Source organism: Panthera pardus, unplaced genomic scaffold (assembly GCF_024362965.1).
Source record: "Panthera pardus isolate Hobbes unplaced genomic scaffold, ASM2436296v1 HiC_scaffold_17, whole genome shotgun sequence".
Taxonomy (NCBI): Eukaryota; Metazoa; Chordata; class Mammalia; order Carnivora; family Felidae; genus Panthera; species Panthera pardus.
The window spans coordinates 145,852,729-145,870,842 of record NW_026526732.1 but is presented as its reverse complement, the minus strand read 5'-3'; the positions used below and the strand labels follow the sequence as shown (position 1 = coordinate 145,870,842).

The window sequence follows — 18,114 nt, the reverse complement described above, 5'->3', positions numbered from 1 at the left end:
GTCCATTTATCAAGATAGAAGGGTTAGATTCGTGGTATAATTTTAGGTCTAAAAATAATACCAAACATGTTTTCACAAGAGAGACTGCTAGTGTCTGATAGTTCTAAGCTGGGAAGTGCTAATGGATATCCTTATGATGGGAAAAATTTAGGCAAAAATGAGTCATCTCCGCTGCCTTTAGATCCAGGAAGAACACTGTTTTTTCACCCCAGGGACTCTGTATAAGAACAGGTGGCACAAATTCAAGTAGTAATAAGTCATCCAAATGCTTCTACTTCCACCCCTCACATGTTTTACTGCCTCCCACTTAATTTGGAGAAAAGGAAAGAGGGGGCAAGAGAATCACGTGAGAAGGGCCAACAGCTTCCTGTCTCGGCAATATGGCAGGCAAACCAATAAACAGCAAAATGGCCTGTCAGTCCTATCCTTGACACACAACAATCACGGAAACAGCCTCGCAAATCTTTGGTATTACAAGGCCCATTAATTCCCTCCATGATCATATAGCCTGATTCAATTGTTACCACTGTTAGCATGAACTTCACTGAAAACACTAAAACACTGATTGAAAAAGCAAGTGTATCCTGTTTTTTTTTTCATTAAAATATAGTTGACTTACAATGTTTCAGGTGTACAGCATAGTGATTTGACAATTCTACACGTTACACTAAGCTCACCATAAGTGCAGTTACCATCCATTATCATACAATACTAGCACAGTATTATTTACTATATTCCCTATGCTGTATTTTGCATCCCTATGACTTGTAACCATAAGTTTGTACCTGTTAATTCCCCCTTCACCTCTTTCACCTAACCTCCCACCCCTCTGGCAACCACCAGTTTGTTCTCCGTATCTATGATTCTGTCTCTGTTTTGTTTGCTCATTTGTTTTGTTTTTTATATTTCACGTATAAGTAAAATCATATGGTATTTGTCTTTCTGTCTGCCTTCTTTCACTTAGCGTAACGCCCCCTAGGTCTATCCATGTTGTCACAAATAGAAAACACTGATGAAAGAAATCGAAGATGACACAAATGGAAAGATATATCATGCTTATGGACTGCAGGTATTATATTGTTAAAATGTCCACACAACCCAAAGCAATCTACAGATTCAACACAATCTCTATCAAAATACCAACAGCATTTTTACAGAACTGGAACACACAAAATGTGGACCCACAGAAGACCCTGCACGACCAAAGCAACCCTGAGAAAGAAGAACAAAGCTAGAGGTATCACAATCCAAGATTTCAAGACACACTACAAACTGTGATAAGCAAAACAGTATGACACTGGCACAAAACAGACACATAAATCAATGGAACAAGATATAAAGCCCAGAAATAAACCCACACTTACATGGTCAATTAATCCATGCCAAAGGATGTAAGGATATATAATGGGGAAAAGACAGTCTTCAGTAAATGGTGTTGGGAAAACTGACCAGCTACATGCAAAAGAATGAAAGTGGACCACTTTTTTTTTTTTAATGTTTATTTGAGAGAGAGAGAGAGAGAGAGAGAGAGAGACAGACAAAGTGCTAGTGGACGAGGGGCAGAGAGAGAGGCAAACACAGAATCCAAAGCAGGCTCCAGGCTCTGAGCTGTCAGCACAGAGCCCGATGTGGGCCTCAAACCCAAGAGATATGAGATAATGACCTGAGCCAAAGTTGGACACTCAAATGACTGGGCCACCCAGGCGCCCTGAAAGTGGACCACTTTCTTATACCACTAGCACCACACACACACACACACACACACACACACACACACACACACACACACACACATCCCTGTCCTTTAGATAACTTCACTATGTACTGAACTGGTATGCTGCTTACCGTGGTCCAAGATATAAAATACACTGTTCTTCCCGCTGCATTTTCTCCAGGGCTTTGTCAATTCCAATTGGAATGTCATGGTCTTCTCCTTCCCCAACGATGAATACCACATCTCTACAATCAAACATCCTTCCATTATAGCGGCCTTCCAGGTGGACTGAGGGAGAGGAGACAGGTCAGTCAACAAAGCTGCTCCGCAGGACTGGTTAATTTAGGGAAGTGATAAATGATGATTTCCCCTTTCTCATTTCATCAAGAGACAAATGGGTATGTCTTGTTGACACTTAGTCTACTGAGTCTGAAAATTTAAGAGCCATCCTATTTCTAAGTTTAAACTTATACTTACCAGGAACTGTATCAATACAATAGCTTAGTGGATAATAAAACAAAGTGGAAACACAGGTTTAAATTAAACCTACCATATGAGACTTCCTCACCTATAATACAGGATCAAGAAATAGAATATTTAATAGATAACTATCAAGGTGCCACAAATTTAATTATCAACTATATAAGGGATTAAACATTTATAACTCCATCTTGACTTCAGAGGCTTAGATGAAAAACAACTAAACGGCTATTTCCCCAAAGCTATACAAAGGCTAACTGAATAAAAAAAAGCTCTTTTTTTTTTTTTTTTTAAAAAGAGTCTTAATCTCATTCACAAATATGTTTGAGTAAAAACAGAAAACCCAAAGCCAACATTATCAGTAACTGTATCATAGCTATATCCCTTAGTGGAGTGATAAATGTAAAGTGTGAAAGGAATCATTAGTCTACTATAACTTCATAAATCAAATTACTTAACCACCTCTTCTGAAATGTTAAAAGATCAATTTCTTGGGGCCTAATTTCTCACTTCACTCACACTCAGCTCATTTCCAGGGTAATTTCAGAACAGATAAGGAACTTTTATGTTTCTTCAAGACAAAATATGAAAAATGTATAGAGATATGTGTATTTTTCTTGATCCGTTAGACTTTTTTCCTAGGATAAACAATTCTCTGAATCTTTCCAACTACTTTTCATATTAAAGATATTCATTCTTTTCCATTTAGGTCTTTGACTTAGTAAGAAAAATGAATGGTTCATACAACAGCACAACCGTCACCAAATAATACAATAATTTGTATTTCATAAGAAAATTCTTTAACTTCTAGGAAACCAATTTGACAATAAATTTCATATATTAAAAAAAAAAAAGAAAATTCTTTAACTTCTATAACGTAATGGACTAGATTCAAATGTAACAATTTCCTAAAATGCTTCTTTTCTAACACTGGTTTCTCTCCTTTAACTTGCTTTAGAGAGACTAAAAATCACTCACTCTGTTCTACTGTTTCACGAGACAATTATGATTTTTGATATACAAATTCAAGTCCAACTTACTCTACTTTTGAACTATGTGATCTCAAAGGTCCTTTGAAGCTCTAAAATGCTTCAAAGCATTTTAGAATCTATGGCCCAGTGATAGAATTCTTGATATAGGCTAGAAACCAGCTTCAAAGCTAATTCCGCAGTTAATCATTTGATCAGGTTACCTTTAGCCCAGCCCTGAGAAATGAAACACTGAAAAGTAAACAGTGGTGATATAGACATCAAGAGCCACAATGTCACATGGACATTATACTTTGAAGCTCTCTACCCTGTTCTGATTTACTAGGATTCATATCATCCTGATGTGTTTCCATCACAGACACAGGATGAAGTCTGAGAAGCTCGGGCCAAATTAGAGAGGGATGGGACTCTCCAAACAAGGGGAAGAAAAACACTGGCTCTCGGGGTGGGGTTGACATATAGGAATTTCACTCTATGTCCCACAGTCATAAATGTAGATGATCTTCTTTATTACGGTCACTTTTGGAATGCTCTAGATAAAATAAAACTCAATCAACTTATAGCACATTGAAAATTCTTTTTAATTGGAAGTATTTTTAAAATAAATTTATTATTTTCAAACATGTACTAGAGAGGTTCTGCAGGGAGTCTAAGGTTTAAGATATTTTTACTAAAATAAATAAAAGATGATGTTCTAAAGGAATTGAGAGTTTTGGAAAGTTTATGTTCTTAAATATTTTAAAATCTGCCCAGGAAATCTAATATAGACTAATGCGATGATACTTTTCACGAGAAAAAAAAAAAAAAAAAATGCTGAGCAAAGTGAATTTCAGCCCATGAATTGTGGAATACTCTCAAATATTGAGATTTCTCATCCTGCTACCTCACAACTTAGCAGACAGATTTTTCTGTCTGAGGTTTATTGTTAGAAGTATCTTCCTCCCTAAAGGAGAGTACATTTAGTGGGAGAGGAAACTATCAGTACATTCATTGTGGTTTTTGGTTGATCAAGTTTGAATGTGTTTTCAAAACAGGAAATCCAGAGACTCTGCAAAAGATTCCTGCTCATGTGTCAGTTTCCTAGGCTAGTTTTCAGCTTGATGCATGTACTTGATGTTAAAATTACATAAATAATTTCAGAAGTTTTCTTTACATGGCACAACCCATCGTATTAGGAAAAGAAAAAAAAGATTGGCTACTAGTGAACATAATTGAGAAAGATAAGTGAAGCAAGCAAGCCAAAAAAAAAAAAAAAAAAAAAAAGGTTAAAATTATAATGAAGGCAAGCAAACTATAATGAAAGCAGCTGGTCTACGAGAGACAATAAATGATAGAACCAATGTTTATGGCCACCTAGTAGAAAGGTAAAAATCTGCAATGACTCTTATACTTACTTACTACCTTATATATGTAATAATCTTTTCTTCTGGTAAATCTAACTCTTCTAAGTTGGACCTGAACACTATCTACAGTACCCTAAAATCTTAAACTGATACATGCATGTGCACAAACACATACACCAGTTCGTATGTACTTATAAAGCCACTACCTTTAAAAAAAAAAAGATTTTAGGAAGAGAGAGAGAGAGAGCGCACGGGAGCATGTGAGCAGGGGAGAGAGAGGAAGAAAGAGACAGAACCTTAAGCAGGCCCCACGCTCAGTGCAGAGCCTGGGACTCGAGCCCATGACCCTGGGATCACGACCTGAACCCAAATCAAGAGTTGGATGCTCAACCGACTTAGCCACCCAGGCGCCCCCAAACCTCTACCTTTTAATCTGGAATGTCAGAGTAAGAGAAGGTATCATAGACTCAGGGGGTATACAGCCCACTGATTCTTTAAGTCTACAAGTAGCAAAGGCTATCGCTCTGTTAACTGGTTTCTAAACTTGGAACACTGGTGTGACAAGTTCTACAAGACTGCTGACAAGAACTCATACACCACCCAGGGGGCCACAGAAACACCATGAACTGCCTGCCATTGTCGGGCCCCTTCACGGTGACAGAAGCAAACCTGCCTGGTTCCTACAGAGCCAGTGCTTTTTTTTTTTTTTTTTTTTTAATTGTCTCAACAATTGGTACCAAAGAAAACTGTGACAGCTCTGGCTAAGGAAGACCTGTGGTTGCTTTTGACCTTGCATCTCTTAGTGCAAATACTCACTTAATAAATATTTAATAATAACCATCATGACTCACTGGGAGCTCAGCCTCTAGGGCTCAGGAGGTCTGTTGCTAATTCCAACCAGCATGATTTACGGGAAGTAAATGATCTATGACGTGCCCAAAAAGAATAAAAGTACATACAGGATGCTTCTACTTAGGGCTTTTTTGGTAAAGAAAAAAATACACAAGTTAAAAAGGAACATTTTCCCTTGACTTAAAGTCTACGTAACTCCCCATGAAGTCAAACCAAATGAAATTACCCGAGCTTTGCTGCGCAATCCGAGTGTAACCACATCAAGTAAGCCGGGTCTGCTGCAAAACATCACTTAAACTGGAGCTCTGACTTATTGTTCTCTTACTGCCCTAGAGCAATTTTGTTTTGAAGAGCACAGAACACCCTGTTCTGAATGTGGCTGGCACATGAACTCGATGTGCTGACAGCAATTTGTACTCCGATTAAAATAGGGGGGAAAAGGAAAGAGAGTGCACTGCAGTAACAAAAACTGGAATGCAAGAACCCAAAAACTGTAGAATTTGTATTTTAGGAAGCAAAACTGAGAAGGAGGCTCCATAACCTTAAAAAAAAAAAAAAGGTGCTGTAAATGCTCCAGCCTAAAGACGTTAGCTCTGGTAAGTGTCTGTTTTTCCCTTTTCTAATTATAGTAGCTGGTGTCTGATAGCTTTGCACTCCTTCCCAAAACAATTACTGGGTCATGGGGATCTGAATGGGAATGTTGTAATGGCATTACTACTAGACGAGACCAGTCATCTGGCCAGAGAAAACCAGGTTGTGACAGGTTACTACCACATGGCAAGGGTTTGTTCTGCTGCCTAATTCATGCCAAAATGAGTTTCTCTCTGCCTGCCTAATAGAGCAGAACATCCAAGAGACACTGGATTCTTAATGACCCCCTGAAAAGGCAAATAAGGAAACAGAGATGGATTTGTAACATCAGGAGAGGCATATTAATCACCGATTAGAAGAGAAACTGTTCCCATCAAGCATGGTGGTCAAATGTGCCCCCGAACTGCCTCCCTTCCTCCTCTGCACCGTTTTACACTAGTAGACATGAACAAACAGCTCTAGACGACTGCTTACAGAACTGAGGGTCAGATGCTAGCTGAGAGCGGGCGTGGACCCTGGCCACTGGAACAGAATAGCCCTTATGCAAATGGATTACAGATCTTAGTCTAAATAGTAAGCACACCCACGGCAATAAATTCCACACCAGCACACATCCTCCTCACGCATCTCTTTACGCAGGTATAGCACTTTCGTCAGACCTGGGTGCCAGTCCCATTGTGCCACTTCACAACTGTGGCTTTGGGCACGGTCATCTCAATTACCTGAAGCTCAGTTTCATCCACAGAATTAGGGAAAAGAATATCAGCTAACTAGGGGCGCCTGTGTGGCTCAGTCATTTGAGTGCCTGACTTCGGCTCAGGTCATGATCTCATGGTCTGTGAGTTCAAGCCCCACGTTGGGCTCTGCTCTGACAGCTCAGAGCTTGGAGCCTGCTTCGGATTCTGTGTCTCCCTCTCTTTCTGCCCTTCCCCGACTCACGCTCTGTCTCTCTCCCTCTCTCAAAAATAAATAAACATTAAAAAAAATAAAAAATAAAATATTAGCTAACTCCTTACAGTGGAGAGGATCAAATCAGGGCCCGAATTAGAGCTTTTAGCCCAGCACCTGGCATTCGTTCATGCCTATGTCAGGGTACCTAAGATGTGAAAATATTGTCCTATGTGTGGATACACATAGATGATCTAAATGGAAGTTAGCTATGATTATTTTCCTGCAATTAGTGGTAAATTACGCCAGATTAAACATGTTTTAGAACTTTGGTACAAGCAACTGCTTAATGGCTCCACAGACAGAGCTGTCACAGTGTGAATAAAACTCTAAGTACGTAGGCAAAGGCAATGTCTTATAACTTCTTTTGTACCTCAGTGCCTACCACACAGTTCAAGGACAGAGTGTAAGTATTTAACAATTAATTTGAAAACAGGGCATTAAGGAACATGGTAGTAATTTTCACTCCTTATAGAAATTTTCCTTTTTGAATATATTAGTACTCCTATTTTTAACAACTTGCAAGGGCTATTTAAATTTTTCACTGATATGGAGCTTTTGTTTAATATTATTATTTTTTTATTTTTTAAACATTTATTTATTATTGAGAGACATGGCATGAGCATGGGAGGGACAGAGAGAGAGGGAGACACAGAATCGGAAGCAGGCTCCAGCTGTCACCAGAGACAGCCCGACGTGGGGCTCGAACTCGCAAACCGTGAGATCATGACCTGAGCTGAAGTCGGACACTTAACTGACTGAGCCACCCAGGTGCCCCTGTTTAATACTATTCTAAAATAAATGATCCATTGGCTGTATTTTTTTAATAACAGAAAGGACTATTTTTTACTAAGATTTTACTCTACCTGAAGACTTGAAGCTACTGTTTTAGAAGCAGCCATATAAATTCAAGATATTTGAAAGAATAAACACTGTCCATTTTAGAGCAAGTACCACACTACGTTATTTTGTGAGAACACATAATAAAGCAGTTTCAAGAATTTGCTCTTTCTTACTGGACAAAATTTACCAGGACATTCATAAATACTTCAGAAGCATGTGAAAAACAAAACCAAAAAAGCCTCATAGTTTGATCAGATCTCAACATGTGCATACATGAAATCATTCCTTTATTTCCAATTTTCAGTACCATTTTGTTTTTGATATTTATTATATTTTATTATATATATTATTATAAAGAACATTTATAGCTAGATTTTGTTGTTGTTTTAAACTTCTGAGAATTTTTGCCTTTAATAGGTGACTTTATCTCATCCATATTTTTGTAATACTGATATGATTGGTTTTATTCCTACCATCTTATTTTAGGTTTTCTATATAACCTTTTGTTATTTTTTTATAACTTTTATTAGATTGATTAAATTTTCCTTGTTCTTCTATTTCTTCACGTCACTCCAAAGAAAGTTTTTTTAATTTAATTTTTTAAATGTTTATTATTTTTGAGAGACACAGTGCGAGTGGAGGAGGGGCAGAGAGAGAGGGAGACAGAATCCGAAGCAGGTTCCAGACTCTGAGCTATCAGCACAGAGCCCCAACATGGGGCTTGAACCCATGAGTTCATAACCTGAGCTGAAGTTGGATACTTAACTGACTGAGCCACCCACCCAGCTGCCCCCCAATTTTTTTTTTAAGATTTTATTTTAAGTAATCTCTACACCCAACATGGGGCTCAAACTTACAACCTTGAGATCAAGTATTGCAAACTCTACCAACTGAGCCACAAGTTCTGGTTTGGAAGTTCTACATGCTATTCTTCCTAGCACCTAACATTAAATTTTAAACAAATCACTTAAAGGTATATATACTTTTATCAATGTTAACAAATTAATCAGCATAATCGTCCCCTGGAATAAAACTATGGATGATTTTGCCTCCCCTCTCCACTTCCCATCTGCACATTTTGTTTAAATGACTCAGAAAACCTAGCTCCAGACTGTTAAGCCATTATTATTTTTACCATTATAGTTATGTCATTTCAGAGATCTTTCAAGATAAATGTATCCAACTTCACTGACATGTTATGGAAATTACTTTTTTGCTCACTAATGTTTCTTATGCCTTGAAGTCTTTACTTCTTGGTTTTGTTTTTTGTGATGTTTTAGTATATCCTATAGTATATTTTTCAAAAAGGACATGAGTCTGCATATTCCCAAAAGCTGATTTTGTTCTCATACTTAAATGATGATTTGGCTGAGGATACAGAACTCTGGGGTCAAAATACTCATAGTCACAATGCTCAAAGCATTGTCATGTGGTATGTAGCGTCATGAGTTAAGAAATCTGACGTCATTCTGATTCTCCTTTCTTTGCACAAGGCTTGTTCCTCCCTGGAACACTTCAAAATTTCCTTTTAAGCTGTGGAATTAAGAAATTTCACCAGAATGCACCTAGGTGAAAAAGCACTCTTTACTGTTGTATGGCATTCTTAATCTTTTTTTTTTTTTTTAAGTTGTTTTTTTGTTTAATGTTCTTATTTTTGAGAGAGACAGAGTGTGAGCAGGGGAGGGGCAGAAAGAGAGGGAGACACAGAAGCCAAAGCAAGCTCCAGGCTCTGGGCTGTCAGCACAGAGCCTGACATGGGGCTTGAATTCGCAGAACATGAGATCATGACCTGAGCTGAAGTTGGATGCTTAACCGACTGAGCCACCCAGGCACCCCAAGGTCCTTTCAATCTTAAGGCTCTTCTATTTTCTCTAGGAAATTTTCTTCTATCACATGTTTGATTAGATTCAAATGGGCTTTGATTTTTCATCCCCACCTTCTTTCTTTGCCGTTTGTATCTTTGGGGTTTTTTTTTTTTTTTTTTTTTTTTTGCTCTATGTTCTGAGATATTCTTGACTACTTTTTTATATTATCAATTCAGAATTCTGGGACTGTCCATTTTGCCTTTTGGCCCTTGCTCTGAGTTCCAATTTTGCCAATAATATTCTTAATTTCCAGAAACTTTATCCTCTTTTTCCTTTTTCACAGAAGCTGGTTTTTTGACTTATTAACTTAACGTCCCGTGAAACATCTCGAAAGATCATGACAAGTATTTTTAAAAGTTCTCTTCAGGGCACCTGGGTGGCTCAGTCAGTTAAGTGTCTGACTTTGGCTCAGGTCATGAGCTGATGGCTTATGAATTCGAGCCCTACGTTGGGCTGTGCTGACAGCTCAGAGCCTGGAGCCTGCTTCGGATTCTGTGTCTTCCTCTCTCTCTCTGCCCCTCCCCAGCTCACACTCTGTCTTTCTCTCAAAAATAAACAAACATTAAAAAAAAACAAAAAAAACAAAAAAAAACAAAAAAAAACCAGTTCAAAGACACTTTATATCCTCAACCTCTAGCCCAAATCTTGACACACAGTCTTCTGAGTCGGATCCCTATTTTATTTTAGAAATCTGGCCTTCCAGGCCTTAGCCTGCGAGCAAAAGACATAGCCAGACCCTATAGAGTAATTCTCAACCCTTGGCTGCAAATGAGAATGACCTGGGGAATTTAAAAACTTGTGCCTGGAGTTCCAGCCTGTGAGAGTTAAGATTCTCATTTAATTAGTCGGGGCATCAGGATTTTAAAAGCTCCCCAGGTAATTCTAAATTCGGCCAAAGTTGAGTACTGCTACTAAAGCTTACTGGCCCAGCTGTTCCATATTGTTTTATAACAACCCAGATGATTGCCCCATAGCCTGCTTTGGCTCCCCTGCACCAGCTAGCTGACTGTGAGCTTGGAGTTCTGCCCAAGCTTGTTGAGAAGAATGGTATGTACCTCTGCAGAGATCTTCTCTACACCTGTTTTGAGTTGGGTTCCCTGAGTCTAGTTTCCATCAGTCCAATTTTATCTACTTTACATATTCCAGAAATTCTTCATAATTTCTAATCCACTTCTTGCATTCTCCCTATTTTCCAGCATGGCTATGGATTTCTTTCTTTTTTTTTTCTTTTTATGTTTATTTTTGAGTGAAAGAGAGCAAACATCGTGCGTGCGGGAGGGACAGAGACAGAGCGAGAGCGAGAGCTACAGAGAGCATCCCAAGCAGGCTCCGTGCTGTCAGCGCAGGGCCCAGTGTGGGACTCAAACTCACAAACCCTGAGATCATGACCTGAGCTGAAATCAAGAGTTGGATGCTTAATTGACTAAGCCACCCAGGCCCCCCCTCCTTACTCTTTTTTGAAGTCATTCTCCAGCCCCTCTCCCATCTTACTCAGTGGGATCTGGAGAGGAAGAGGTGAGAGGGAAGAGGGAGGGTACTCCCACAACTCGAACTCTGCAGATGGCTCTGCTGAAAGGCTCACATTTGAAAACACTGTCAAGCGTCTGCATCCTTGCACTCAGATGTGGTTGAAAGCACTGTGAGGCAAGACAGCTACATACAGCCGGCATGTGGATGTGTCTACTCCAAGCAATGAAGTAAACAATCAAAAAATGTGTAAGACGGGTGACTTGGGGAAGGGAGGGAGGAGTGGTAGGCTTATGTCAGTCAGATTCAATTTCTAAGAAAGCTAAGCTTAAAAGTGACAATGCAGCCATTGCTGGCGACTAAAGTACGGTGACTAAAGCATCAGTCGCCATCACAATGTCAACTGGACTACCTTAGAACGCTGTGGCTTTTTTAATGGAAAAAGAACACTGAGTAAGAATTACAAGATGGTCATCTTAATTGACATAAGAAAAAGCACAACAGAAGCTAAAAACTGATTTGCAATTATTAGGATCCTGACAAGAGAGGGTAAACATTTCTCTGAGGAAGAATAAATCCTGTCAACCAATGTAAGTTCTCTCTTCCACAACAAACAAATTAAAAGGAAGCAAAAGATCACAATTGAGTAAAATCCTTTTTTGATTCATTCCGTAACTTTATTCTTCAAAAACCAACCAACCAAACATCCTGGAGAAATAGGATTTAGGCCCGATTAGTACTAAGACGACATATAATTAATCTGAAGACTTGTTAAAGACAGAGGCAAATTAATCGTAAGTTCCAGGTCAACCCTGGTAGAGCCAAAAGGATTTGCTGATGAATTGGATGTAGAATATAAGAGAATGAGGAGTCGAGGATTTCCTTCCTTAAATCTATTTTAAGGAAGCAAAACCAATTCTATAAGCATAATATAGAGGGTAGAAAAAAGAAATGTAATTTCCATCCTGTACTAGCACCTTTCTTCATTTAACTGTCCAGACAACCTGTGTGTGTATAGGAGAAAATCATTCCCGTTTTACAGATGGGAAAACTGGATGCCCATGGTTGTTGAGTAACTTGTCTAAAGTCGTAAGAATATCACTTAGTGATTCCAAGATTCAAAATTCATCTATCACTTCCAAAGCCTGTGTGCCCCTCCCTGACTACCCACTATACCTTCACACAGAAGTGACACTTTGTAACTCTTCTGTGTCTATAATGATATATTATAATTTAAAAAAATTTTTTTAATGTTTATTTATTTTTGGAGAGAGGCAGAGTGTGAGTGGGGGAGGGGCAGAGAGAGGGAGAGACACAGAATCCGAAGCAGGCTTCAGGCTCCAAGCTGTCAGCACAGAGCCAAACACGGGGCTCAAACTCACAAATCACGAGATCATGATCTGAGCTGAAGTTGGACGCCCAACCGACTGACGCACCCAGGCTCCCCTATAATGATATATTGTAATGGATCATCATTGTCTCCTGTTCTCTTCACAGCAGGACTGGCTTTAGTTTGGAGATTTCTTCCTGGCTTTGAATCTAAGTGTTATGGGCGATGCTATGAAAAAAGGCAAGCTGGTAAAGACCTGAGAAGACTTTAAAAGAACAAAGTGCTTGTGGTTTCTGACAGGCACCACTTTTTTTTTTTTTTTTAAATGTTTGTTTATTTTAAGACAGAGAGACAGGGAGAGAGAATCCCAAGCAGGCTCTGCACTGTCAGCACAGAGCCCGACGTGGGGCTCGGTCTTATGAACCATGAGATTATGACTGAGCCTAAATTAAGAGCTGGATGCTTAACTGACTGAGCCACCTAGGCGCCCTTGACAGGCACCACTTTTAAGTCAACCTTCTGTCCTCCTCCCACACACAGTGAACTTGTTTCAAAGAGGGGTAAGTGAAAATACAATATGTTTTTATAAAATTGATTTGTTCCAGAAAACCAAATAGGGCTTTTGGATGAAAAAAGTAAAAATAAACCATTTACTCTAAACTTACCAGAAAGTAAAATCTAACAAGATGAGAGACAAAAGATTAGTCATTACCCTTTCTTAAGATATTAGGAAACAGAAAAAGCAAAGTTAGATAATTATTCAAGTATTTTTTTTAAAACCCATTGATAGGATGTTACCCTCCGTACAAAAAGGAAGGGGACATAAAAGAAAAAAATACAGATACCTGCTCATTTCTGCAAAAGAAACACAAGAAGTATAAACCAAGAAGGAATGTGACTGGTGACCTACAGGAGGTAGGCAGGAAGGAAGGTGGAAATAATGGGGAATTGGGAACCGGTTAGTACAGAGGACAGGGGAATAACACTTCTGTGTATATCTTTTTGTCTAGTTTAGAACCATGGCACTGTTTCATCTACCCCAAACACAAACAAATAGTTAAAAGCAACTGGAGTGGGGGGGGGGGGGGTGACCCTAAATGGCATCCAAACATAACAAATGAACATAACTGCGTTATAAATAAATAACATAACCACACTGAAGGGAGTGAGAACACAGAACTAACCTAAGTTGGAAAACAGTGTTTTCAATGTATGCTATAAGGCTGGTGACTACAGGAACTTCTACACAAATACTTCCTGCGTTTACGAAGTATGTTTTTTGCAGGGGTGTGGGTTAGCAACTTTGAAACTACTTTCTGTGTAAACTACAATTAAGCAAATAAACAAATACATCGTGGATAGGAGAGAGAGGTTTCTCACTGCTGGAGAAAGCAGTTTTAAAGAAGTGAAGGGAGAAGGTAAGGATGAACATGAGGTGCTGGATCGGAACTGCAGGCATCAATCAGTATGTGCTCCTAGCTCTTAATAGACATACGGACTAACAGAGAACACGTACAGCTAATAGAGAACACGTAAAGCTGTGTACACGTGCCTTCTGTGGTACATCTATTTCCCAGCTCTGTCAAGTTAAGAAGCAATAACGTTCCACAGTGTGAGTATACCCAGCACCCAGATCTTGGTTTCTAAATACTGTTTTCTAATAAAAGAAATCAGAGCTCCTTGGAGAAATGGTTGATTCCACCCCTAGGGTGGGGAAGCTACAAAATGAGCCTAGAGCATCTTGTACTAAAAGTAAGGAAGTGCTTAAAAAACAAAGGAGGGGGGTGCCTGGGTGGCTCAGTGGGTTAAAGGTCTGACTTCAGTTCAGGTCATGACCACATGTTCCTTCAGGGCCGGTGTCGGGCTCTGTGCTGACAGATCAGAGCCTAGAGCCTACTTTGGATTCTGTGTCTTCCTTTCTCCGCCCTGCCCCCACCTCTCAAAAATAAACATTTAAAAAAAAAAAAAAAAGGATGTCTGTTGAAAAGACACAAAAGCTAGGTTAAGAACCTTTCAATGGCCAAATCTGGGACAATCTGACCAACAAAGTAAGAGTAGCAATGAATAATAACCTACAGAATAAAATAAATACCAATGACTCTACACTATTATAAATAACTGAATAAACAGGGAAGAAGAGGCAGCCCTTCCTTATGGCAGAATTCCAATTAAATTGTAGAAGGAACAGTGGAAATAGAAAAATCACCATTAGGCAAATCCTACAGTAATAACTGTTGCATGGAAATATCATTCATGGATCAGGGGCGCCTGGGTGGCTCAGTCAGTTAAATGTCCGACTCCTGATTTTGGCTCAGGTCATATCTCATGGTTCATGGAATTGAACTCCTGCTGACAGCATGTGAAGCCTGCCTGGGATTCTCTCCCCGCCCCCCCAATTCTCTCTCTCTACCCTACCCACCCCGCTTTGTGCTCTCTCTCTCAAAATAAATAAACTTAAAAAAAAAAAAAACATTCATGGATCAGTGTGTGAAGATGTGATGCAAAAGACACCTGCATGGTCTCCTAGTAGTTAGATCCCTCCCAAAGAGATACTTAGTAAGGCAAAAATAGCAACTTTACAAAGGAGAAACATGGCAGATCCCACCTTAACCAAGTGACCCAAGTTAACATCAGTATCATGTACCTCCTGATAATGATGAACTGATAAGGCACGGCATCACTTACATGGTATTTAAAAAAAAAAAAAAATGCTTAACACCAATCTAATCGTGGAGAACATCAGACAAACCCAATTGAAATATATTCTAAATAGGCCAGTTGTCTTCAAAACTGTTAAAATCATGAAAAAACACAGGAAGACTGATAATTGTCACAGACTGGAGACTACTACTAGAGGGACAAAATATAGCACTGGATCCTGAATCTGACCATGACCAGAAAAGGACATCAGTATGGCAAATGAGGAAACTCACACAAAATCTGTAAAATAATATTAACAGTATTTTTTAAAGTTTATTTATTTTGAGAAAGAGAGAGAGAAAGCACATGTACGTGAGAGGGAGAAGGGCAGAGAGAAAGAGGGAGAGAATCACAAGCAGGTTCCATTCTGTCAGTGCAGAGCCTGACGCTGGCTTGATCCCACGAACTATGAGATCATGACTTGAGCCAATACCAAGAGTCAGACGCTCAACCAACTGAGCCACCCAGGCACCCCTAATAGTTAATAGTATTTTATTGGTGTTAATTTCCTGATTTTGATAAATGCAGCACTGTGGTGAGGGACGATGTTACCATTAGGGGAAGCTGGATGAAGCATATAAGTGAATTCTCTGTACTAGTTTCGCAATTTGTCTGTAAGGCGAAAATGATTTCAAAACAAAGTTAAAAATAAGGACTCCCACCAAAAATACTACCAAAAGCAAGATGGGATTTAATTTAGCCTGCCCCGAAGTTAACTCTGCAATGGTAGTTTTGTGGCATTGCCTATAATTGGGAAAAGTTTTTCTTTTTAATTTGGTTGACAAAAGCCTCCAGGTTAAAAATATATATTATAAATTGCTGAATCTGGGAGTTACTCTATCATAGGAAAAAAACCTCTGGTTTTTTGATATTTGAAAATATTCATAATAAAAAATTTAAATATCTGTTACAGATAACCTTCTTACATACTTGTTAATGTGCTGAAGATGACGTTCTATCATTCTGGTCACTTTCATAAACATTTAGAATTCTATCATGGAACATTCAGGGCTAACAGGACCTTGGAAATCGAGATGTCTACCCCTGTGTCATCGTCAAGGAAGCAAGAGCCCAGAAAGGCAAGGGCTAGTTAGAGTCTGCTGAAGCTAGAATCCTGTCTCTGGCTCCTGGGCTAGGTATTTCTCCCAACATTATACATTTGAGCTCCTCTTCATGTATTCTAAAACTTACCAGGAATGATTGCTACCTAAAGACTTCAACAGCAATAGTACAGTAATACTATTTACAACTGTTTCCAACTAAATAAGTAACTCAATTTGAACTAATTTGCCAGACCCAAGGGAATGAAACATGCATCTCAAGCAGAATATACAAATGGTAAAGATAGGAAAATCAACCATTCTAGTTTACTGTTCTCAATGAACTCTTTATTTTAAATAGGCCTTTTATAATAGTTCATATTGTCAAGTACTCTGTTTTCTTAATGGAAGTATTTTTCTATGTTTTCTCATGACTCTCTTTTTAACGGTACTTCAAGCTCAGTGAATGGCGTCTTTCAAACATCTATCCATGCAGAAAGCACCTACCGAACACCCAGTGTGTGTAGGGCACTGTAGGTAATGCTGGAAACAAAAAGACTTAAAAAGATTCTGGGCTTCAAGCCGTCTACCGGAGAAATGGACAAACACTGACTACAATACAAAGTGACAAGCAGTGGGCACCATGGTCCATACATTGTGCTCTGGAAGAGTGATCAAGTAATCGGTCCTTGGGAGTATCCTTCCCCCCAGTTTAGCAAGTAAAAAAAATGGAATAGCTGTAAGTCACCCAATAAATGGCAAAGCAAAACATGAACCTAGATCTCCTGACAGAGAATGGAATGAACACTATTACCCAATTTTGATCTAACTAAAACGATGAACTTTTTCATCTTGAGACAAGCCAGTGAGACAGGTTTGAGAGCTCTGAAGGACATTACAATCCAACTGCTCTGTTCAGTAACTCTATAATCTTGGGGCAATTTCTCTGAACTCACTTTTCTCACCTGGGGATAATAAATCTTATCTTGTAGGGTTATTTTGAGAAATAAATGAGTAAATCCATAAGGCAACTAACATTGTTGCTGGTACACCATGGAGTCCGTAGACTTGGACTTGATGGATAGGATTACATCTTCTGAGTCTACCGAAGCTGGTACAGTAAATACCTAGCATAGACATGTTGGATGAATATTTACCAAATAAAGTCATTATTAAGTAAATGTTGAATTTAAAACTATTCTTGAGTTGAGCTATATTTAATTGTTTATTTCTAGATTTTCAAAAAGAAATCTCCATTTTATCCCTGTAAATGGAAACCAATTTTAAGGACTCATTCACTATCACAGCAATACTTACTTTCTACTGTCGCTCCTTCGTTTGGGTTTGAATATCCTTCTCCTTTCTGTTTGATTCTTCGGATAATGCCTCCATCTTCAAATAAATCCTCTCCTTTGAAATCGAGGAGCTCAATCTAGAAAGGAAAAAAAGATTTGGCTGAGAAAAGACCAAACAGAGCCAGCTTAACATACTTAAAGACAAGGACAACCGATTCTCCTTTCATTTTACAAAATAAAACTCTTTAATATTTATCTATGCATCTCAGTTATTGGAAAAGTAGGAAAAAAAAGAACGCTTCACTTTCAATACCTGGAAAGAGCCTTCACGTAACGATAATGTCTAGGACTGCATCCTGTGGGGTTGCAGTGCAAAGACAGACAGGAAATACTAGGAAAGCTGCCTTGTGGGCAAAAAGCCAGAGCTACAAGGTGCTGCCCAGAACTGTTTTGTCTGACTCTAGAGGCCACCACCTTTCCACCCCAGATTCATGGAATTCCCTTTTGTAAATGTAAAAATAAATCCTATGAATCAGACCTACAACCAACTAAAGGTGTTCTTTGTTTTTTTGGTTTTATTTTGTTTTACCCAGTTATGACATTTCAGGCATTTCCTCCCTTAATTTTTTAATCACACTTGGACAGATCTATGTAATT

The 18,114-nt window shown here is 38.8% G+C and overlaps 1 protein-coding gene across 6 annotated transcripts in view; it reads right to left on the bottom strand.

Annotated features, from left to right (window-relative positions):
• The window catches only part of FKBP5 (FKBP prolyl isomerase 5), a 118,615-nt gene that overhangs the window by 20,101 nt on the left and 80,400 nt on the right, over positions 1 to 18,114 (bottom strand). For all 6 annotated transcript variants that reach the window (XM_019456888.2, XM_019456883.2, XM_019456889.2 and 3 more), the window contains 2 exons: positions 17,480 to 17,594; positions 1,846 to 2,002 (listed from right to left, as the gene is read on the bottom strand). In XM_019456888.2, the coding sequence (XP_019312433.1) occupies positions 1,846 to 2,002; positions 17,480 to 17,594 (272 nt within the window). The remainder of the gene's footprint in view (positions 1 to 1,845; positions 2,003 to 17,479; positions 17,595 to 18,114) is intronic.